The 25,392-nt window shown below is 42.6% G+C and overlaps 1 protein-coding gene across 3 annotated transcripts in view; it reads right to left on the reverse strand.

Moving 5' to 3' along the window:
- The window catches only part of LOC135244781 (VPS10 domain-containing receptor SorCS1-like), a 148,906-nt gene that overhangs the window by 7,349 nt on the left and 116,165 nt on the right, over positions 1 to 25,392 (reverse strand). For 2 of the 3 annotated variants that reach the window (XR_010327056.1, XM_064317342.1), the window contains exons 11-25: positions 23,189 to 23,291; positions 19,545 to 19,621; positions 18,207 to 18,298; positions 17,656 to 17,763; positions 16,709 to 16,826; positions 16,158 to 16,291; positions 15,586 to 15,699; positions 13,878 to 14,049; positions 12,470 to 12,656; positions 11,696 to 11,829; positions 9,597 to 9,720; positions 9,233 to 9,345; positions 7,059 to 7,193; positions 2,022 to 2,121; positions 1,202 to 1,307 (exon numbers count right to left, since the gene is read on the reverse strand). Coding sequence is in view for 2 of the 3 variants with exons in the window: in XM_064317342.1 (XP_064173412.1) it covers positions 1,202 to 1,307; positions 2,022 to 2,121; positions 7,059 to 7,193; positions 9,233 to 9,345; positions 9,597 to 9,720; positions 11,696 to 11,829; positions 12,470 to 12,656; positions 13,878 to 14,049; positions 15,586 to 15,699; positions 16,158 to 16,291; positions 16,709 to 16,826; positions 17,656 to 17,763; positions 18,207 to 18,298; positions 19,545 to 19,621; positions 23,189 to 23,291 (1,817 nt within the window). In the remaining variant the exon portion in view is untranslated. Of the gene's footprint in view, positions 1 to 1,201; positions 1,308 to 2,021; positions 2,122 to 7,058; positions 7,194 to 9,232; positions 9,346 to 9,596; positions 9,721 to 11,695; positions 11,830 to 12,469; positions 12,657 to 13,877; positions 14,050 to 15,585; positions 15,700 to 16,157; positions 16,292 to 16,708; positions 16,827 to 17,655; positions 17,764 to 18,206; positions 18,299 to 19,544; positions 19,622 to 23,188; positions 23,292 to 25,392 lie in introns of those variants that run through there. The other variant, XM_064317343.1, reaches the window with a different exon arrangement.

Genomic DNA, 25,392 nt, shown 5'->3' on the forward strand with positions numbered 1-25,392 from the left:
TTTTCAAAGCAGTCTTAACACATTTCTCATTGAAAGGTCAACCAGGCCCTTCTCAAAGGGCTAAATATCGACGCCTCCTGGATTCTGACGTACCTGTCCTCTTCGCAGGGAATACTAAGTTTTTTTTTCAGTCATCCGTATTTCACAGCAAGTGAAAAACCAGCCCTAAATATTACTTATCTGAAAAGCATTACTGAAATTAAAATTGAACACAAAATCTGCTGGGATCTAGTAAGGGGGATTAAGGTAAAATAAAAATAAAAAACATAATAATAATACAAATTTTAAAATTAATAAATATAACTGAGCACATATTATACAGGAGAAAACTGTGTCCGAGGCTTGAAAGTGAGTCTTTAGAGAAAAGACACAATATCACGCCGAACAAATGAGGCAAATGAAGTTTTTAAAGTACTCGCTCTCCAAACACGATGTTTAAACTGAGGAACGCTATTCCTGGCCCGAATGGCCATTTGCCAGGGTAACTGCAAATAAAGATTGGCTGCAGAAAATTAACTGTCCTGAAAGCTTTCACTGCTTCAGTTCACATTAGGCCAAGCTTTTAAATAAGAGTAACACAACATCTAATGTGTCGTGTACACTATTTATATTCTGCTTTTCAGTACATGGAGCTTTCCAGACAAGAAAAAAAAAAGATTTCAGAAAATGTAAGACACAAAATCTGTCAAAGCTTTTACTTAAAGTTGAAATGTAAATATAAAGCTTTTTTTTCTTCACAAACACAGTATGGCATGTCAGCCATTGCTGAAACTACTATAACTCATCAAAATGCCCATTCATCCGTGTATTTTATATACCCGCTTGTCCAATCAAGGCTGGAACCTATCCCAGCATTCACTGGGGCACAAGGCATGAGCAGCCCATGGGCAGGGTGCTAGTGCATTGCAGGGTGAAAAAAACACACACACACGCGCACGGGTACACACACATGCACACACGCACACACACAAACATCACAGCATCTCCAATTCACTCGCATGTCTTTGGACTGTGGGAGGATACTGGAGTACCCGGAGGAAACCCGCACGGACACGGGAAGAACATGCAAACTCCGTACGCACAGGGTCTGCATTGGCTGGGACTCGAATCATCAAAATGTGTTTGGGAGAAGAAGAAAAAAACCTATTGCAATTATTGTGCTAGTCACTGGATGAAGTTAAGGGCAAGTGGAGGACAATACCTTCTGAATTTATAGATGATGAACATGATTAAGCCCACAAACACTACTGAGAGAAGCAGAAGAACCGCTGAGCCCTTCTGGCTTTCACTGGAGTCCACAAGTGGTGCTGATGGAGAGAGAAAGAAAAAAGAACAAAGATAAACTGATACAGCAGCTTCCCATAAGGATCTCTGCACTACTGACACAACACACAACCAACACAGCACCGGCTATAATTAGGGACAGGGGGCAATATCAGGGTGGTATCAGTATCGGCCCTTACTAACTTAAAATGAACGTATCAAAATCGCAGCGCTGCTAAGATAACGGCAGACATGACGGGCCGGTATTCATGCTGCATCGTGCATGCGCCAGAGAGGCCATGCATGTGCTGCATCGTGCATGCGCCAGAAAGGCCGTGCATGTGCTGCTTCGTGCATGCGCCAGAGAGGCCATGCATGTGCTGCGTTGCTGATGCCGTCTATTCAGTGCAAATAATGCACCGCTCGTTCAGCTGGTGTAGTAACACGCCTAAATAACAGAAATCTTTTACAGAGAGTACACAAACCTGCGGCGCTTAGCTACGTCCTGTGTTCTACGCTAATGCTGTCTGCTTAACGATAAAATAAGCAAATGACACATTTAAAACTTTATGATACAAATAAAACGCTACAATGTAAACGGGCATCCGCTTCAGCTAATACGGTCATTATTGATAATGACCCAGACATTTGAGCGTCCCTTGCTAGGATTCGTTCATAGGATTCATCTTGATAGAATTAGCACCACAAGCACATTCTACTCTCACAAACATTTTGGGTTTCGGGAAAACACTACTTACCCACTGATAAGTGTGTAGCATACACTGTGATCTGAACCCCTGGCCGCAGCGTGAACTCTATGCGGTTTTGATTGAGGGCTCCAAGCAAGACCTCAGACAGCTGTGGAAGAAATACTTGAACTGCATCTTTTCAATGACATAAATATTTTAACACCCACCACACCATTCTTTTATTCAAAGGCCTCTGTAATTTGAAATCTCTGCTTCATTCTTCACGTAAAGGCATTTCAGCTATTTTTTAATTTAATTTTTAATATGGGTGGCCAGTTTTCGTCCCTCACGGCGCTGCAGTGGCAACAGAGACCGAGGAATGAACTTTAAAGTGTCCCTTTAATGCGTGTTTACCGCTGGAACTACGCGCTTTCTGAGGAGAAGGTTACCTTCCGAGATGGTGTTCCGTAAAAATGATTGGTGAGACCTCAAGCGTCCCTGTGCCTGTTACATGAAACGCCATCGCCGTGTCATTAAAGTGGAAGATTAAACTGTTTTCAGCTATAATAATGAGCGAGCTCAGCCGCACTCACTTTGGTTCGTCCGTTTTTTTTATTTTAGCAGGCAGGTCAAATGCAGAGCTCTATTCTCCTCTGAATGGTCTACCAGGGACAGGAAGTTAAACCATGGGTATAGACACTTACATGTAGGGGATAATTAGGTGGAGACGGGGCAGTGCACCAGGGTTAATATCCTGTGAATCTTTAATGAGCACAGTGAACCGGCGCCTTGGCTTAATGTCAGACCCACAGGGAGGCACAGTCTGCAGCAGAGGCCCATCGCCGCACTGGGGCACTGGGTGCTATTCGCTTCAGAGGGAAGAGTGCCCCCTACTGGCACGCCAATACCAGTTCAGCTTTAGTATTAATCCAGTTTAATCCAGCCCACAACCGTTTAGCTTCAGCACTTTGACATGAGGAAGCTACAAGGAGATACGGCTGCTAGTGTATTGTAATTTAAACTAAGGCTAACTGCTCTGGACATGCAGGTAACGTTGTCCTCCCACATTTGTATGTAAAATTACCATCGGTTTGCTCATACAATGATGTCAAGAGGCAAGGAGTACGGCAGAGTTGAGAGTGAGCCGGAGTCTGTTTGTTTCACCAAACTTCCCGTTGCTACTAAAAGGCTAAAGCAAACGATTTAAGATGAGGGTGTACGTCCCAAATGTGCACTGTCAACATATTCATCTTAAAAACCTGCAAAACACTTTATTTCTTTTATTTCTTTCTTTCTTTCTACACTTCTAGCAAGTACCGGGGACTGTTGATTTTTATCATTATTTAAGTTATGTCATTAAGATATTATGTTACTATAGTTTATTATTATCATAATCTTAACAATAAATTACCATTTGCACAGTTAGAAGGTACTGAGTAGTAAGCTTGATAAACTAGCTAGGTAGCTTCAGTGCTTCACTGATGAGGCAGGTCCATGTTCTCCTGCGTGTAACGGCAGAGCTTAGCAACGTGTTCTTTACTATCATACAACACAGGGCTTGTTCAAACTCCCCAGGGGGTATTTCACGAAGCAGGATTACTAAATTAGCCGGATAACTGCGCTGAGTAAAACCTGGAGCAGCTCATTTTACTTCAGTCCGTGTTCCAGATTTGGGAGAGCTCCACGAGCGTTCTGCAGCCCAGACTCTGTCACACTGTGGAGTACCACCTAGCAAGCAATCATTACAAATCATCACATTCCTCTCACCTGAATTTGTCAACCTAATTAATAGCACTTAATACCAATTACGGGTAATTACACCTTAACTCGCAGATCAGTACCCATAGTGCATATTTTCCGTTTCATTCAACCTTCAATAAGACGTGAAAACAACACGTACACGCATTACCCAAAACGAAAGACGTTTAAATAATTTTCTCAGGTAACGACCGGGATGAAAACACTAACCAGCATCCGTGACTGGCTACGTTATACGCGGCCATAAAAAAAATTTCGGCCAATGAAATTTCTAAGAATTTCACCCTTTGAGCTGTTAGCGAACCGACTCTGCGCTGCCGGGAATACGCGTTGTTTGTGCCGAATAACACTCTCCCTGCTGCGGTCCCCTCCCCGCACTGCACCAGATTATAAACTCACTCACCGAAAGGTCAGAATTGACTACTATAATGCATCCAGTTAATGCGGCCATTTGTTGGATCACACCGAACCCATTACAATCGGTCTCTCTTAATTGAATTAATCATGGCTTTATCACAGTCAATTACTTTGTTATGGATTCAGCCGCAATGGCTGCAGGGACGAGTCGTGGGTTTCAAGCGAATTACAAAGTCAGACAACAGGGAAGAAAAACAGGGCCCAGCAACACAGCCTCAAATTCAAGCAAAAATGAAGTCTCGAAACTTTCTGTGTCATTGAGGCCAACGATAACATGCCTGATTAAATATATACAAACTATCATTATGCTTTTTCCATCTGATTGTACCGAACCAGCCATGCTAGATTTAATACGTACATGACAAACATTACTAATATTTTCACACATCACTAATGGTGAAAGCCATTGGACTGAATGGAGCCCAGCATAGTGGCTTCTGATTGGACGGTACAAGCAAACAAGGTACAGGAGAACAAGCAGCTGAAAGCCACAATCATTTTTCAATGTCCATTGTCCAACAGCCATCAAAACCAGAGAACCTGCTCAGTGGCTGCTTTTGTTAGTAATTATTAAAGGATGACAAATTCAATCAATATTTGTCCTTAACTGGATTTTTTCGCCTTCACAAACATGTTAGCGAGTTCAGCAATTACTAAAACAAACTTGTCAAACTGTGACACTGCATTTATTTCTCAGTCAAAGTTGAGGACAAAGTTTATTCGAAGTTCAGTCTTCTTAGTCAAAGTTTATTCATCCATCCATTATCTATACCGGCTTATCCTGATCAGGGTCACAGGGTCATTCCAGTGTGCATTGGGCGAAAGGCAGGATTACACCCTGGACAGGCCGCCAAATCTATCTCAGGGCTAGTCAAACTTTTGTCAAAGGGAATTGGGCCTATAGCATCACGGAAGGACTAGATCTACACATCCCTGACACAAACTGGCTGTGCTCTTCAGTAGAATATTGCAGAATATTAGACCAAACGAATAGTTCCTTCCACTCCACGCATCAAATCCTGCGGGCTACTATTTGTTTTCATCAGTATATGTGCTGCCCCGGCGGCACGTAGCCTCTTTAATTGACATAATACGAAGGGACATTCATTAATATTATTTCTCTTTTTTCATTTAGTTGTTTAATGTTTCCATCGTATTTGATTGCACAAAGACCCACAAAATGCCGCTGTTTCAAGAGAACAAATGCCTTTTCCCGGGTCCATTTTACTCTACAGCCACGCTTCATTAATTTTATCTGCCCCATTTACCAAATTAATAGTGATATGAACAATTTATTCACTCCTTGATTTGCTTTTTTTTCTTTCTTTTTTTTCACCAGTTAAAATTAGACTGTTCCGTGAATAATTGCTTTTTCTTACCGAGTATCAGGGTCAGTAAATCTATCATACATTTTAATAAGCCGACTGCACATTACACTTTCAAGACGGCGATGCTGAATGAAGATTTATTGGACAGTTGTGTGAGGCGTCTTGCCAAGCAATCAAACAGGGTTCATAAAAAAATGCCTACTTAGATTTTAAAATGGCACTACCTTAGTAAAGCACTGGTTAACCCTCAAGTTGTGTAGATTCCCATTACCTAAGCCACCATTTAAATGTATATTCTTTCCGATTGGAATACGTTATAATAAATGTAATAATAACAACCGAAAATGGCATATTGAAAAAGAGTATTCTAGAGTATTCTTTTACAGCATACAACAGCATACTTTTGAATTAAATATATAAGCATTGTGACATTCAGCAGGATGCCAGCGATTAAAAGAGGGAAATTTAAAGGGGAAAATATCAATAAATGTAATTTAGTAAAAAAATTTTAATGGTCATCTGCAAATGGCTTTTATGAAAGGCCATTTGCATGTGACAGAAATGCATATTGATAACTCCAGAATAAAAAAAAAATAATATAGTAGATAAACATTGCCATCTAGTGGTGAAAATGTGATACCACCGTTTTACCTGCACTCTCCGCTTGGCTAAACAAATTTTAGAAAGATTCATAGACCATCACATTGGATTATATAACAGGGAGTTTATACCAATGGCTGTACTCACAGGTAACAGTACATTTTTAACATTACTTCTCATTTTCCATTCTTATTAGCTAGACAGTACGTTCATTTAATAAAACACAAATACTTAAATACTTGATAATTGCTTGCAAAAATTAAATATTTGCTATTTGTACGTTTGTTAAATGTATATTAATAATAAAAATCCTAAACCCTCAGGCAGGTGTTTCCTTTTTCAATTTATTTTTACCTTGATGTAGAATTCAAATATAATCAAACATGTAAAACAATAAAACTCAAGACACAAGAAGCCTGAAAAACGACTAAACTCAAAGCCACCCTCAGTATTCGGATCTGCCACTAACAATGTCTTATTTATTCTCAGAATTAATGAAATCCATGCAGTCCTCTCCTCCAAGGCAATTAGGATATGATTACTGTTTTTCTGGTGTGGATGATTATAGTTTATTATTATTATTATTATTATTACTGCTGTTGTTGTAAATTACTTACCAGAAACCTGTAATCATTATTACACCAGTAATTCACAGTCTAATTTATGTAACATTATACTGTATAAACATAATGTAAATGACTCATTTGTAAAGAAGACAATGATTCTGAAAACTAAACTGCTTTGACAGCTTTCCCATGGGCTCACACATAGTGCTTTATTAAAACACCCGATTTGGCCAAATCAGCACAAGCACAATTTTTAGGAACGAACAAGCGATCAATATGAAGTTTACACATCTATTATTAACCCCAGCTGAGCAACAAACGAAACGCATCATTAATAATTAATCTAAGAAATCAAACATGGTCTATAATGGATCATTCTGTGATTAAATCAAAAGTGGCCCATAATGCATCATTCCGTGATGAAGTGCTGTTTTTACCTGATCTAGAGGTTCTGCGGTTCTGTCCTCTTCCCCCTCCGTTAGCTCTTTATCAGGAAGAAGGAACACCTCCGCTGTTGTAGGTAAGCCAGGTAGGACTGTGACCAGAAGCTGCTCCTCACTAATACCTGTGGCCTGCATTAGAACAGGAAGGAAGAGACGTCACAATGGCCTCCACAGTGAGAATGCTTCCATTGCTCCTGAGTGGCTGACCAGCAGAAACCCTGCACGGTGCAATGTGTTACATTACATTACATTCATTTGGCAGACGCTTTTATCCAGTCAGACAACAGGGAAGAAAAACAGGGCCCAGCAACACAGCCTCAAATTCAAGCAAAAATGAAGTCTCGAAACTTGCTGTGTCATTGAGGCCAACGGTAACATGCCTGATTAAATATATACAAACTATCATTATGCTTTTTCCATCTGATTGTACCGAACCAGCCATGCTAGATTTAATACGTACATGACAAACATTACTAATATGTGTTCTCCTCTTACTGTAAGGACGGATGATCGTGAGAGTGATACAGGAGCATGATAACTCAAAAACACATCTGTTCACAGCTTCTCACAACTACGTGCACACGTGCGGCCTGTTTCTTTAAGAAAAAGGAGCGAAACGGGGTCCAGGCACAGGAAAGGAAAGTGGCTTGAGCTGCCATTTATGACAGGCTGTCAGAGGGGACCATAGTGTCTGATAGGGTCAGCCATGCCCGAGGACACTGCGAGAAAAGCTACCGATGAATTACTAAAGCATATTCATCACCTAGCGCAGTATCCACTGAGGGTGATGTGTCCTTTATTAATGCATCAATGTTCATGCTCCTGTAAATATATCGCCTTGAACTGGAACACATCAAACCGCCATGAAAGCCTTACTGTAAGTGACAGGACATGGAAGGAGCTGGTCTTTTAAACGCAACCCGCCTGTACCTGGGGGATTTTAAGTCAGTTTACGGTATTAACATCATATTTCCCGTGACAAGATCTAAGGTCAGATACAACATGATGTAAAAGTGTTTTTCAATGGAAGAACCCAAATTTCATACTTTTTTTCCCAAAGGCATGCATGAGATTACACACACCCGAGAGCACACCGGACAATGGTGAGAATGCAAACACAGACTCAATGGCGGGTGGCGGGCTCGATGGTGGGTGATGAGCTCGATGGCGGGATGGGCTCGATAGCGGGTGACGGGCTTGATGGCGGTACAGGCTCAATGGTGGGTGAGGGGCTCGATGGTGGGTGACGGGCTCGATGGTGGGTGATGGGCTCGATGGTGGTATGGGCTCGATGGTGGGTGACGGGCTTGATAGTGGGATGAGCTTGATGGTGGGACGAGCTCGATGGCGGGACAGGGTTGATGGCAGGGGACAGGCTCAATGGTGGGTGACGAGCTCAATGGCGGGTGACGAGCTCAATAGCGGGTGACGGGCTCGATGGTGGTATGGGCTCGATGGCAGTATGGGCTTGATGGTGGGGCTGGGTCGATGGCGGTATGGGCTCGATGGCGGGTGAGGGGCTCGATGGCGGTATGGGCTCGACGGCGGGTGAGGGGCTCGATGGCAGTATGGGCTTGATAGCCGGGCTGGGTCGATGGCGGGTGAGGGGCTCGACGGTGGTATGGGCTTGATGGCAGTATGGGCTTGATAGCCGGGCTGGGTCGATGGTGGGTGACTGGCTCGATGGCGGGTGAGGTGCTCGACGGCGGTATGGGCTTGATGGCGGGTGATGGGCTCGATGGCGGTATGGGCTTGATGGCGGGTGATGGGCTCGATGGCGGTATGGGCTTTATGGCGGGTGATGGGCTCGATGGCGGGTGAGGGGCTCGACGGTGGTATGGGCTTTATGGCGGGTGATGGGCTCGATAGTGGGTGACGGGCTCGATGGCAGTATGGGCTTGATGGCGGGGCTGGGTCGATGGCGGTATGGGCTCGATGGCGGGTGAGGGGCTCGACGGCGGGTGAGGGGCTCGATGGCAGTATGGTCTTGATAGCCGGGCTGGGTCGATGGCGGGTGAGGGGCTCGATGGCGGTATGGGCTTTATGGCGGGTGAGGGGCTCGATGGTGGGTGAGGGGCTCGACGGAGGTATGGGCTTGATGGCGGGTGAGGGGCTTGATGGCGGGTGATGGGCTCGATGGCAGGATGGTCTCGATGGCAGGAACGCACTTGGACCATAGAGCTTTTGACGACTCTGCTGATGTCCAGCCTCCATTCGGACACATCGGGGTTGTGCTCATCCAAGTTTGAGGAAAACGCTAAGAGATGCGACCTGAAATACTCTTCATGAGGAAAGAATATGTGTGAGAACAGTTTTTACTGCATATTCTGTGACTGTACACACAACGGTTACAACAATATCGTTATTTAAACAATATTTCAGTTACAGTGTAATTACATATGGAGTCTAAGTGTGCCTTTGGGAATGTCGATACTTTACGAAACACAAAATATGTCATAATTATTTCTCTTTCTTAATAGCAAACGCTCAATCTATTGGAGTTAATTCACACTACAGATTACAGGGCCTCACCATGAACAGCAATGGCTTTCCTATCTTGCAGAATGACACTCCCAGCCACGACCTGAACAGTGACTGTGCTGGATCCTCCCTTCGGAAAGGTAAAGGCAACACTGCTCTCTAGAGTGATTAGCGGCTGGAAAGAGAGTGAGGGAGGGAGGGAGGGAGGCAGAGAAAGAGAGAGGGAGAGACAGAGAGAGAGAGGGAGAGACAGAGTAAGCAAAGTGGATAGGCTTGCACTGGAAGATGCTTCATGTGCAGCTCAGCAGGCTAACCGTAAGCACCCGTAGGCAACCAGTAGGGGGCGCTCCTGCATGATCGTCACCCTGGTCTGCTGAAACCCTCTGGCCCTGCAGGGCAGCCACCCGCAGTCGACACTAAAATTACCACATTACCGAATCTGAGTGGAACGGGATATGTCTTCAACTACTATCTTCCAACCCTGTTCCTTTGGTAGTTCAAAATTACAAGCAAGGTTATTGATAAATGTTTTATATATAGTATTGTGTATTTTTTAACTTATATTTATATATAAGTTAGAAAATACATAATACTTCTCTGGAAATATAACGTACATGATCAAAAACTTCAAAGCCAGGACTTTTTTTATTTTATTTTCTTAAAGCACAGAGAGCAAGACTTTAAAGTTATGTCACTTTGAAAGTTGCGAGACATAGATTTATTCTTCTGAGAAAATTACTTGCAAGTTCAGGCGAGGATTTCCAGCAGTCATCCACAACCGCTCCTCACAAACCCTACCATTTTGATAAATATTTATCCTAAATTATGCAACCCATAATGGGACACTGAAATGCAGCAAAATTGAAAATGCAGATACACAAGCATTTTATCATTCCTTTAGTATGTCGTTTTTTTAAAAAGGATCAGAAGCACTGCCATATTTTGTGAAGCTGTACATTTTTTATTTGTAAGCTGTATCTTTTTAACATGTGCTGTTTGGTTAACAGGGATATGGTTTCCTAGGGTGTTATGAGGTAGTGCCATTTTAACAGGGGTATGGTGTTATAGGGTGTTATGGGTTAGTGCCATTTTAACAGGGGTATGGTGTTATAGGGTGTTATGAGGTAGTGCCATTTTAACAGGGGTAGGGTGTTATAGGGTGTTATGAGGTAGTGCCATTTTAACAGGGGTATGGTGTTATAGGGTGTTATGGGTTAGTGCTATTTTAACAAAGGTATGGTGTTATAGAGTGTTATGGGTTAGTGCTATTTTAACAGGGGTATGGTGTTATAGGGTGTTATGGGTTAGTGCTATTTTAACAGGGGTATGGTGTTATAGGGTGTTATGAGGTTAGTGCATTTTAACAGGAGTATGGTGTTATAGGGTGTTATGGGTTAGTGCTATTTTAACAGGGGTATGGTGTTATAGGGTGTTATGAGGTAGTGCCATTTTAACAGGGGTATGGTGTTATAGGGTGTTATGAGGTAGTGCCATTTTAACAGGGGTATGGTGTTATAGGGTGTTATGGGTTAGTGCTATTTTAACAGGGGTATGGTGTTATAGGGTGTTATGAGGTAGTGCCATTTTAACAGGGGTATGGTGTTATAGGGTGTTATGAGGTAGTGCCATTTTAACAGGGGTATGGTGTTATAGGGTGTTATGAGGTAATACTATTTTAACAGGGTATGGTGTTATAGGGCCTTATGGGTTAGTGCTATTTTAACAGGGGTATGGTGTCATAGGGCGTTATGGGTTAGTGCTATTTTAACAGGGGTATGGTGTTATAGGGTGTTATGGGTTAGTGCTATTTTAACAGGGGTATGGTGTTATAGGGCGTTATGGGTTAGTGCTATTTTAACAGGGGTATGGTGTTATAGGGTGTTATGGGTTAGTGCTATTTTAACAGGGGTATAGTGTTATAGGGTGTTATGGGTTAGTGCTATTTTAACAGGGGTATGGTGTTATAGGGCGTTATGGGTTAGTGCTGTTTTAACAGGGGTATGGTGTTATAGGGTGTTATGGGTTAGTGCTATTTTAACAGGGGTATAGTGTTATAGGGTGTTATGGGTTAGTGCTATTTTAACAGGGGTATGGTGTTATAGGGTGTTATGAGATTTCAAGGCAGTAAAAACAGTAATCGTTTGTTTAACCTCGGAGTGATTGGCGAACCACCAGATGAAGGCGGCCGCTCCCACGTGACTGGGCGACAGGACGGTCGTCAGGTTGACCTCTCTCCCCTTCGCGACCACAAGAGGAGCGGAGAGGTGGATGCGTTCCAAAGGGCCTGTCCGAGAACACGCAGAAACACCCCAATGTCAAAATTAGACAGATTCATTAATCAAAATAAATTCCCCTTCCACACAGACATAATTCAAGGATAATTTTTTTCCCCCGTCCACTCCACATCAAACTAATTCTGGTGATGTCTGACATCGGCAAACTTTGTGAAGAACATAAGTAAACACTTGCATCTGCCAAGTTTAAAGGGACTGTTTAACCAGTAGCCAATAAACTTATGAAGTTACCTTATCCTTAAAATGTGCATTAATAGACATTCAGATTTCACAATCACTGAACATTTCTATATTTTTCTCCTGTGAAATAAACACGATTCAAGGATTCCTGTCTGTCACGGACTGAAGTCAACAATGAAGGTAAGGGAACTTTCTAAAAGTCATCTGAAATTGGTTGAACACCGGGTGAAGTATTTATTATGGTTATAAATTACACTCATTATGAGTCCAGACAATGGATGTCCTTTTTCTTTTTTAAAGAATAATAAATGTTCTGGAGAACAGCACCATTAGTCTGTCACTTTTTCCTGATGGACAGGTCTTTTGGCTGTACACCTGGACACGCCCGGACACACGAGGACACGTGGCGCTCACGCACAGTGATGTCAGGACGGGGGCGGAGCCACTCACAGGTGACGTGCAGGTAGAGCAAGACGCGGTCGGACCCCAGGGCGTTCTCCGCGGTGGCGGTCACTCTGTAGATCCCCACGCTCCTGTAGACGTGCCGGACCCCGTCCTCTATGGAGCTGACGTTCGAATAGGACACGCCGTTGCCGTCTCCAAAATCCACCCGCACGCTCGTCTTCGACCCATCACCCTGCAAAATGGGGAATGGGTAGAGATCATGCAGCAGATACTCAAACATGGTGGTGGTTCATTCTGTTCTTTTGATTTTTTGGGTTTTTTTTTTTTTTTTTTTTTTGCAGTTGCCCATTCATTTTCCTTATAAAAACTATATGAAATCATAGTGGTTTAAAAAATTAGTGGAAAAAAGTTCTCAGTGTTACAAAAAGTTTGAAGCATTTTTGCCATAATATATGTACACATCCTCTTATGGATAACAATTCAAGACAGCTATTATTTTGTACTAAAATCAAATTACCTTAAAGATGTTACTGACATTATTACTTCAAACAAATGAACTGAAAACTGGAACACCAATTTCAAGCCTTAACACCAAATATATCTGATCGGTAATAACACTTCCCAAAGGCAGAAGAAAGTAGAGAAAATACATATGCATTCAACAGAATCTGTTTCTGTTTGAAGGAAAGTATGAACCTGCAATATCCTCATTCCATGTCCTAAAGAAGTTCCTAACCCAACACAGCACTATGTAACATCTTCAAACATTGCAGTGTAGCAAGATTTTTCAGTGGAAAATCAACTTTGACAGAGTTTACATGAGTCCAATACTCAACACCTGCACTCCAAAAACCAGTTAACTTTACACTGAACATCTGAACATTTCCCAGGCCGAATTTGACTTGAGCGGTTTATTGTGAGGTGGCACTGATGCATGCGGACCCTGCTGTGTTTGCGTGGATCTCGTTTGTGCGGGTTTCGTTAGCGTGGATCTCGTTTGCGTGTGTTTCGTTAGCGTGGATCTCGTTTGTGCGGGTTTCGTTAGCGTGGATCTCGTTTGCGCGGGTTTCGTTAGCGTGGATCTCGTTTGTGTGGGTTTCGTTAGCGTGGATCTCGTTTGTGTGGGTTTCGTTAGCGTGGATCTCATTTGCGCGGGTTTCGTTAGCGTGGATCTCGTTTGCGTGTGTTTCGTTAGCGTGGATCTCGTTTGTGTGGGTTTCGTTAGCGTGGATCTCGTTTGTGTGGGTTTCGTTAGCGTGGATCTCGTTTGTGTGGGTTTCGTTAGCGTGGATCTCGTTTGCGTGTGTTTCGTTAGCGTGGATCTCGTTTGTGTGGGTTTCGTTAGCGTGGATCTCGTTTGTGTGGGTTTTGTTAGCGTGGATCTCGTTTGCGCGGGTTTCGTTAGCGTGGATCTCGTTGCGTGTGTTTCGTTAGCTCAGCTGGTGATTGTTACCTCCAGCAGGAACACCAGGAAGGTGACGTTAGCGCCCCGCGCGGCGGTCAGGCTGCCCTGGCGGGTGACCAGGCGGAGGCCCCGGGGAGCCTGGGCCGGGCACTTCTGCGCTCGGGCAGTGTAGCGCTCCAGCACACCGCTAGTGCAGTTATCAGACACAAGCTTCCGATATCTATGTACACACACACACACACACACATACACACGCAGACACAAGCATATACACATACACACACACACACACACACACACATACACATGCAGACACAAGCATATACACACACACACACACACACACACACATACACATTCAGACACAAGCATATACACACGCACACACACACACGCAGACACAAGCATATATACACACACACACACACAAACGCACACATGCACATGGACACACATATATGCACAGGCACACACACACACGAACATGCACAAACGCACAGGAACACGCACAGCGCGCACACACACACGCACATACACACACACACATGCACACACAACACACACGTACACACATACGCATGCACACACACACACAAAAGAGCACATGCATACACGTGTGCACACACACACACACACATGCACACACAAGCACATGCACATGTACACACACACACACATGTACACAGGCATGCACACACACAAGGGCACATGCATACACGCACACGCAAACACACACACACACAGGCACACGCACACACACACTCTATTTATCATAGTTATTAGACACAACTTTGACTTCTGTGATAAGCACAGATACACACAAGCACAAAAAGTCATAGCTTACACAGCTATGATTATGTGCTAAAAAAAAAAATTGTTTTACTGAGGACAGCATGCCATCTGATATTTTACTTATTAAAAACTTTTTCATTTTGCAACTGCCCTGTTCCCAATTATCTGCCGTTCATGCCAGAATGCCTGCAAATGAGCAAAACTAATTCACATACAAAACAAAATGCAGAAAAAAAACAAACAAGAATACAAGCTGTTTACATATCCAGCAATAAAGCAGTATGCAGTTCTCTTTTTTTGACATTACACCTAAAAAATACGCTTCCAAGAGAAACATGCTAATTGGTTATACAATATATTTATATTTTGAATGTCACATATTTACAGCTTTGACATTTTACAGCTTTCCTTCTTGTTTGGAATGCCTGATCACAATCTGTGCCGACTGGCAGATGAGCCATTCAACGCATGAGCGGCTAGCCAGCGCTGTAACCCGCTATAAAGCCCGTTAGTTCATTCAACACATGAGCAGCTAGCCAGCACTGTAACCCGCTATAAAGCCCGTTAGTTCATTCAACACATGAGCAGCTAGCCAGCACTGTAACCCGCTATAAAGCCCGTTAGTTCATTCAACACATGAGCAGCTAGCCAGCACTGTAACCCGCTATAAAGCCCGTCAGCTCAGCAGGGCAGCTGTGGAAGACCGCGCTGCGACTGGCGCAGGGAAGCTGAGTCACCAGAGGAGGCGCCCTCCCGCCCGTTACAGCCAGTTAGAGCCAGTTACAGCCAGTCATAGTCAGTTACAATCAGTTATAGCCGTTTACAGTCAGTTACAGCCAGTTACACCCATTTAGTGCCAGTTACAGCTGGTTATAGCTGGTTATAGCCGGTTACAGCCAGTTACAGCCAATAATGAGTCACGGTCAGGATTTGAGTCCGTAGGTCTGTAGATGAGTTTACTCACCCGGTGCTGTTTAGGAAACTCTTCCCGGTGGTGCAGACTCTGGACATGGAGGACGGACTGAACCAGAAGGCGGGGCTGCACCTCCCCCCGCTGTTCCGCTCGTACCCGTAGTCGCTAAAGCGAAAACAATAACCAGACCCCGATGTGTAGGAGCAGGGTCCTTTTTACGATTGATTACATCGTCAACGCTCAGAAGCATAACCAGAAAAAACATGGCCGCCATTCGACTCTCAAATTATGCGAAACCGATCTGTTTCCAAGTTCATTAAATTCAAAAGCACCAAAGCAGTATATTGCTGTCTAATGCTATGCCCCGAAAGCTAATTTATGTGGACGGACAGAGGAGGCAGCCATGCAAATTTTGAAATCATCTCTGGGGACCAATTATATCATTAGAGAAAGTGAACCGTCCTGCTTCAAATACTAATGGGTCTTCTCGGTCCTCTTATTTTAATGTATTTATGACTTTATTGATATTCAATTAGGAAGTTACGGTCCGGGCGATTCAGCTACCATGTTATGGTGCCTATGCACTCCTGAAGGTGTCTAATTTTAGCAGGCGGCGTATTCACCATTCAAAGTCCGCCTCGGTGCAGTCACAGGGCTCTGATGTCATGGTGACGGAGTAGTCCTTCCCCATCACGCATCTCGCAGTGGGCTTGAGCTTCCGGTAAATTCTCTTCACTCCCATGAGACAAGGCTCCCCCTGTAAAGAATACACCTGCTTATGAGAACTGTGCGTGTGCGTGTGCTGTGTGTGTGTGTGAGTGTGTGCGTGTGCGTGCGTGCGTGCGTGTCAGTGTATGTGTGTGCTGTGTGTGTGTTATAATGCTAATAAACATATGAAATAGCTAAGTTTAACTTGCATTTGAACCCCTTAATCTACTGAGATCTTCAATAATAAGATCCCAGTAAATTAATATAAATCTTTAATTATAATATAGTAATAATACAGTAAATATAGTAAATTCAACAACAACTACAACAACAACAACAACAATAATAATAATAATAATAATAATAATAGTCATCATCATTATGAATATAATTATCATCACATCACCACCACCATCATATTAATCCAGTTGTACTCACAGTTGAAACAGACCCAATCAGGTCTTACCTGGTTGTGCAGGTGCCAGGTCTGGTAGTCTTCCTCAGTGCATCTCCGGTTGAAGATGGACCTGAAATCAATCTTGACCAGCTGCCACTCTGACCGATGGCTGACGTGGCCAAAGATTCTGCAGAAACAAACAGACGAATCAGGAAGCAGGTTGCCCAACCGTATGGTGCTTCCAGAGGCTGTAAAAAGGAAAATGTTAATTTTATCAGGTTTTTTTTCACACAACATAAATATTTGTTTTTATGTCCTGCCAGCATTTCTTTCCTTGATCGCAGTGTTTCACATGCCTTAGGAAGTAGTCTAAACCAAAAATAACATCAAACATTATTTTTTCGAAGAATAATTGGGTAACATGCACTTGTGCAACCTCAGGAGGCTTCACATCGCTGCACAAGGACTTAGTTGAAGTGGATTTTCTTGTATTAGACTGCAAGCCCCCTGAATTACCCAGCAGCCATTGTAAAATACCCTTCATCACACACAAAGCCTGTCTGGGCCAATGAAAAACAGACACTAATCCTGAAATCATATGGGAAAGCCCCAGAAAGAGAACCGCCCCTTTAATGAGTTAATGAGTCTTTGGGCAATACACACTAACAGTGTGTCATGACAATGCTGATTGGTTCAGACGCTCAGTGCAGCACTACTGTTGTACCTTTGAGCCAGAGACGCTAAACTATTCAGGTGCATAAACATGCTTTTCTTTTTCAAATATAAATAATAGGAAACATTCTGCATTATTGTGCTCCATGTGTAATTCAGTGTGCAACCACTCGTCAATAACAGGACTCCGACAAACGTGTCTCAAACTTTATAACGTTATATATCTGTGTTAGTTGATTTGTGTCTTCAAGTGTCAAATTTTCAAACACAAACACATATACTTCCCTTTCAGGGCTATATTTGGGGTAAAAAAAAAAGAAGTTATGGCTCAGCAATTCGCTCACATCATTATGAGAGTCTCTTCTCCTGGCTCTCCCAAGACGCCATCCACGAACAGCGGAGTGGAAGTGAAGCTGTATTTGTTCCAGAACCTTCCTTCATCAAAACTGAGCCTGTCGAGAAACAACCGCCAGACAAGACATCACCGCTGTTCGGGCGAGTTAATGCTGACTCTATCGCATGACAGCACATAAAACATAAAGAATAACAAAAGACAGCGAGAAGCCTGTTAGAGCCTGAGACACTGTGATATTCTGAATTATAAGTCAGAGAAGGAACCTGCTTCACACCATAAACATGGCTTTCAGATACTTTAGAAAACTCTCTTATAACTGATACACAATTTAATCGATTTCGCTCTTCAGGCAGGAAACAGACATGAGAACAACTACAGAATAAGAACAACTACATCTACACATTTTGCCTTATTGCTGAATTTTGTTCTGCCGTCTCACCAGAAGCATAAATCTCAAATCACGTGAATGAGAAGAAAAATGGTTCGCCCCTGTGTATTTGCCTTTAAAACAAAGTATATTTTTCAAGAGTGTCACATTACCAGAGATGCCTGATGGGTAATGGAGTGTGTCGAATGGCTACGAGCGCGCCGCCCTGGTCTAGATACAGCACGCTGTACTCCTCCTCAAATATCTGTAGGAAAGAAGAGCAGGGCACAGCAGCTAACTCAGATACAGCACGCTGTACTAATCCTCAAATATCTGTAGGAAAGAAGAGCAGGGCACAGCAGCTAACTCAGATACAGCACGCTGTACTAATCCTCAAATATCTGTAGGAAGAAGAGCAGGACACAGCAGCTAACTCATAGCAGACAGGTAATTCAGATAGAGCACACTGTACTCTTCAAATATCTGTACAAAAGAAGAGCAGGGTACAGCAGCTAACTCAGATACAGCACGCTGTACTAATCCTCAAATATCTGTAGGAAAGAAGAGCAGGGCACAGCAGCTAACTCAGATACAGCACGCTGTACTAATCCTCAAATATCTGTAGGAAGAAGAGCAGGACACAGCAGCTAACTCATAGCAGACAGGTAATTCAGATAGAGCACACTGTACTCCTCTTCAAATATCTGTACAAAAGAAGAGCAGGGTACAGCAGCTAAGTCAGATCAGACAGGTAATCCATAACGACGCTGAACGTGATCTAGAAAAATGGCAGTTTGCACACTGTGTGTTCTGCTTCTCCTGCACCGGTATACAGTAAATCTGCGAAGCGAAACAGCTTTGTGAGGCCTTGTCTTACAAGCGGCACAGTCGCGTCTGTCAAAAGTACAAAAAAAGTGTTGTTAAACGCAGAATGAATGAATGGAGAACGATGCATTTTGGTTCAAAGAAAAGGGAACGCATTCGTTTTTTTGTCAGTTTTACTCCCATTTCTTTTCAATCCTTTAATTAAATCATTGTAAATATTTAAGACTGCAGTTTAACAGCCTGATTGGTTAGTTGACAGGCATTGGTTCCCAGGTCCAGGAAGGATTCAAATGACTCCATACTACACATAACAATTTTACACAGGCTAATTGATTCCTCAGTATTGGTTTCCAGAAAACCAATAACGTTACCAGCAGCCCCTGGGGTCGTGGGGGGGGGGGGGGGGAAACAGAATAACCACATGAAGCTGATGGTCTACTGTACAAAGACTCCTGTTAAATACATTCTGTTTAATCTGCCCCTTAATTACTATGCAAGACAAAATGCATTCATATCACACCTTGTCATACCAATCAAGAGCCTATCAATAGGTTTCATGCAACACAGAATATAGTTGCTGTTTACATGTTACATTATTAAAAACAACACCACTAATTATTCAGATCATGCTAGAAATTGCCCCTGAACAAATACAATAAAATGAAATACTTCCAGGCCTTTCTTACCTGACTCCAGGTGTTCCCGGCATCAGAGGTGATGAACATAGTAACATTAGTCATGGTCAACTCAGCCCCTATGGAGCCTGTTAAGGAAAACAGAGATAAATCAGCATAAGCCTTCAGATAATAAACACTAAACACATACAACATCGCAACATACACGGGATATTCACATACACATACATCATCACAACATACACGGGACATTCACATACAACATCACAACATATACAGGATATTCACATACAACATCACAGCATACACGGGATATTCACATACACATACATCATCACAAAATACACGGGATATTCACATACAACATCACAACATACACGGGATATTCACATACACATACAACGTCACAGCACACTGTACACAGGTTATTCACATACATATACAACATCACAACATACGTGAGGTATTCACATACACATACAACCACAACATACGTGAGGTATTCACATACACATACAACATCACAACATGCATGGGTTATTCACATACACATACAACATCACAACATACATGGGATATTCACATACACATACAACATCACAACATACTGTACACAGGTTATTCACATACATATACAACATCACAACATACGTGAGGTATTCACATACACATACAACATCACAACATGCATGGGGTATTCACATACATATACAACATCACAACATACATGAGATATTCACATACACATACAACATCACAAACATGCATGGGATAATCACATACACATACAACATCACAACATACATGGGATATTCACATACACATACAACATCACAACATGCATGGGATAATCACATACACATACAACATCACAACATACTGTACACAGGTTATTCACATACATATACAACATCACAACATACGTGAGGTATTCACATACACATACAACATCACAACATGCATGGGGTATTCACATACATATACAACATCACAACATACATGGGATATTCACATACACATACAACATCACAAACATGCATGGGATAATCACATACACATACAACATCACAACATACATGGGATAATCACATACACAAACAACATCACAACATACATGAGGTATTCACATACAACATCCCAACATACAATGAGGCATTCACATACACGTACAACATCACAGTATACAATGGGACATAATGTGCCTCCACCCACTTTAACAAATCCATCATTATCTAACCCGCTTATTCCTGGTCAGGGTTATGAGGGGGCTGGAGACTATCCCAGCATGCATTGGGCAAGAGGTAGGAATACACCCTGGGCAGGCTGCCAATCTATCGCAGGGCACACACACCTTTCACACACCGTTCACTCACACTCTCATACCTATGGGCAATTTAGACTCTCCAAGTAGCTTAACCTGCACATCTTTGGACTGTGGGAGGAAACCGGAGTACCCGGGGGAAACCCACAGGGACATGGAGCGGAACATGCAAACTCCACACAGAAAGAACCTTCTTTCCGTGAGGTGACAATGCACCACCATGCCACCCAATTTTAACAAATATCATATCAAATTGCTCTACTTGTGTAAGGAAAAGTGGGTTCTTCCTTAACAGTGTGGTGAGCACATTTTGGGTGATGGTTTTGCTGGCCAAACTCTCACAAAAGAGTAAAATTTCCTTTAACTGTGAGTCAAGTCAAATTTAAGGACAGTAAGACAGTAAGTGTATATTAAATTAAAGTATGTGTTTACTTAAGACTTGTCTTTGAGATACTGATGGAAGAATGTTTCTTCATAAACACCATAATGGGTGCAGCATGCATTCACTAACACACTGACTTGAATAATGTGTTGAGTTTAACTATGGAGAGCAACAGTCTGTGGTTTGTTCACACAGGTAGCAAACACAAAAATGGAAATGGAACAGCGACGTTTCAACAGTGAAGGGTTCTGATGGCTCCATAATGGCATGGGTGCACTTTCCTCCTGTGATTTCGGTGCTCTTATACTCCGAGAAAGAAAGGCCTGTGTCATCTGTCACTCATTTGTTTTGAATGGTCATTTCCACCCCCACATTAACGCATTTGTTTCCTGCCTAGAGGGATGTCTTTTCGAGCCCGCAATGCACCTGTACACTGAGCTGGTGGCCATTAGACGTGCATGGCATCGACGTTACCCATGATTCACAGCCTCCTCAGTCTCCAGATCTGAGCGAGCCTTTACAGGACAGGCTGGAACAATGCACTCCGCCTCTTAAGTGTGAGACCATTGATTTTCCTGTGGGAGATTGATGTTATACTCCTGCTAAGAAATTCCTCTATGCTAAATTTTCATTTCCATCTTTTATCACAACCTGTAAACAGACTGTAAACAGAACCTGACACGACTGCACTGAAGCTGTCACGAGTCTTTCAACATGACCATAACGCTGTAACGTTATTTCCTTGATGGTGTCATATATCGTACGTTTTATGAAGTTTCCGTACATAAATTATGGAGCTCCATATTTATTTACCGATTTCAAGAAAAAGCTGCTAGGAAAAAACCTGATCCGCAAATGGCAAAAAATATTTCCAAATGACCCTGTTAGAAAGAGCTTACAGTATGTTGATAAACCCATTAATTACTTAAAGACGTCAGTGAAAGGGGTTTCAGCTAAAGTTTGATATTAACCGCCAAAGTCAATTTTAAGTAACAGAATGGAATTGCCATTAGCATAGATTAGCACTTTCAAGGTCACTTGTCGAGTGATTTTCCTCTCCAGTGATGGAAAATATTAGTTTACCATTTAAAATACAGGGAGAAAAAGGCAAACATGAACCTCCCTAAATGAGCTGCATTAGATTCTGCGGCTGTCTGAAGCCTTGGGTGAATCCGTTATAAATGATTCATTAATGTGCCCCCACGCAGTCCGCAGCAACCATCTGTCGACAGACATTATAATATATAAAGGACACTGTCAGTTGTGTTCGCATGATATTACACCTATTCAAATTGATCTCATTTAATTATCTGTGAATGAGCGGGCATTTAAATTGGTAATATTCCCTGTGGAGGGCAGGGTATATTTATTTATTTATTCATTTGTATTATATTTTCTTTATTTTTGCCAGCCATGAAGCAGGACCAAAAAGGTTGTACAACTCACTCAACATATTACTCCTCAAAAGCAACTGAAATACTTAGAAAGTATTTATTTATTTATTTAGATAAAAATAGGAAATTTGAGGATAGCCAGGCTTCAATCTTTGGAAAGTCACTGCTATTGTATACTTAAATACAAGGTTTTAAAAGCGTTAGTTAAGGTGTCACGGTTCTAAATAGCTTTTAGTGCTTTGTTTCCCTTCTTATGGCTCATTATACTGGAAGCTATGGACATAGTCCGTTTGTATTCAGAATTTGTACTTAGGCTCTTGTTTAGCAAAGTTAACTTGCACTCTTTCGTGATGCTGCATCTTTACTCGCGTAGCCTACTGGCTGCTCTGGAAATGCTGTTTGCCAGGTGCGGCTATATTGCTCATATTAAGGCCCGTGTACTTTTTTCATTTTTAACGCACTTTTTGATTTCTCCTAAATTACACCGGATGAGAGTATCTGCTACATGAACGTAATGCAATGAAATGTAGAAAAATAAATAAATAAATAAAAAATAATAAAATAAAAACAAACAATAAAACAGATCGGAAGTGCCTACCCGAAGCCACAATGATTCCTGGAGCGGAGTCTTTGCTGGCGATGTTTCCGGAGGAGTACGGGTAGTCAGACACATGCAGGTGCAAGTGCAGAGAGCAGTACGGCTGCAGAGGACACATGGAAGGAACCGTCAGACAGGCAGGAGGTGGACAGCAACTGAGGCGCCGTTTCCGCATCTCCCCGATTTCGCGCTATGCAGCCGAAATCAACCCGCTCACCGAACGGACTTCGCAATTCACGCGGGTCCCCCGCGGGGCCCCCTCCCGTTCCCCAGCACACCGCACGCGCTCAGAGCGGTAAGGGTTAATTCTGATCGGAGTGACCTTTACTGACGCGCTTCTCATTACAAGCGAAAATGGCAGTGACGGGAGCCTACTGTGGTGTTTGCCCAGAGCGCTAATAGTGCTTTGGCATTTTCAGGCAAACAGCTGCAGCGCGGCGCAGCGGCGAGGCCTGCCGTGGCGTCGGGTGTGTGTCTGCGAATGGCGGATCGTTATTCTGTGTGGCGTGTGGGTTAACATGGGTCACATAGTGCTCAGGATTCTGTGAGATCAGCATATCAGAAAGTTTCAACCTCAAAGAGGAAAGGAAAAGGCCAGTGCGCATTAATTTTGGGCTTGGACATCGGTCATATACATAATAATAATAATAATAATAATAACAATGTGGAATGCAATGTCTTTAATACATGAGCAGCAATATACAGTACTTAACTTTTAACCTTCTTTTGCCTGAATATTGCTGCTCATTTATTAAAGACATTGCATTCCACATTAGAATCCCCATAACTTCCCTATGACATTTTAACCTACGTGGGCCAGCCAATGGGGTTTTATTTATTTATTTATTTATTTATTTATTTATTTATTTATTTATTTATTTATTTATTTATTTATTTATTCATTTATTTATTTATTTAACTTCCCTTGCAGGTTTTTTTGGTGGTTACACGCATGATCCTGTATCTTTAAAAATGTTCTGTGTTTTATGACTGCCTGTTAGTGCTGCTCTACAAATAACTGCTTAGTGTCAAAAGAAAAATAAGCCTAGTTGCTGTTAGATAATGGGGATAGCATAGATTATGTTAGCTCAAGTCTGCATTATTGTAAGTCATTAGCCTACAGCTGGGAGAGGGAGGATAGGCCTGTTCTGATACGTTTGGTTCAGATGGACTGCAGCTGGCTTCATGTCCCTGGGAAACCGTAGTGACAGCATTCCCTGCATCAAGCACCTACGGATTCCCAGTCGTCATTGGTAAGATGTTTAGCCTTTCATCCAATCAGCACTGGCTCTTCTGCAAAAAAGAAATCCACTCGCTTCATTATTGGATTTATTACGTCTGCTAAACATCATGTAGGAGGAGGTGGTTCCCAGTTAGGAAGCAAAACGGCCTTGGTAGAATAGCCCATGGATCGATACATCACTCAGTTTCCACCGAAAGCCCTTAAGCAATCAAGGGATCTGAACTCCACAGAGTTTGCACAAATTAAAAGCAGTCATTGACAACAGAAATAAGGGATCATCAGAAGCTCATCAGTCACTGTCTCCGGTTGAACTAATTGAGGCATTAAAGCACCCTCCGCTTGCTAATCACGCACGGCACACTTGCATTTGTAAAAGTGAGCTTTGTTTCCAGCAGAGCGCTGATTAGACATGACTTTTCAACAGTGTTGTTTGATGTCATCGGTGATTAGATTTTTTTTTTTTCCACTAGCAGCCTGCCTCCATCCAGCAGGTATCTGATTAGCATGGTGCTAGCGAGAGGGTGTCATGACTGACATGTCCCTACCAAAACAGGGAGTCTGCGTATCCCAATCCGATCGCATTTGTGTTCTGAAAAGCACATGCGGTGCCCTCCAATACACGGGAACAGTACAGACAATCAGCTTTTATTTTGTGGTGTTTGCATGCATACAACCTTGTTTAACATTGTACAGAAACAGCTGTTTTTGAGCGCCCCTATTTTCACCTGCGCAAAAGTAAATTAACGGGTGACTGACAGGTATTAACTGTTGCTCAGGTGTTTCCTTTTGCAATGATTGCATGGATTGTTCACACATAAAAGAGCAGTGAGTGTCTAGTCTCGGGTTTTTTGTCTTTGTTTTCATCTGCGGAGATTGCATTTCGAGTCAGAGACATACATCATTGTGAAGACCAGAGGACTATAACTACTGCTGAAAAACAACAATCTGTAAACTGAAAGGA

The sequence above is a fragment of the Anguilla rostrata genome, chromosome 18 (genome assembly GCF_018555375.3).
Source record: "Anguilla rostrata isolate EN2019 chromosome 18, ASM1855537v3, whole genome shotgun sequence".
Classification (NCBI taxonomy): Eukaryota; Metazoa; Chordata; class Actinopteri; order Anguilliformes; family Anguillidae; genus Anguilla; species Anguilla rostrata.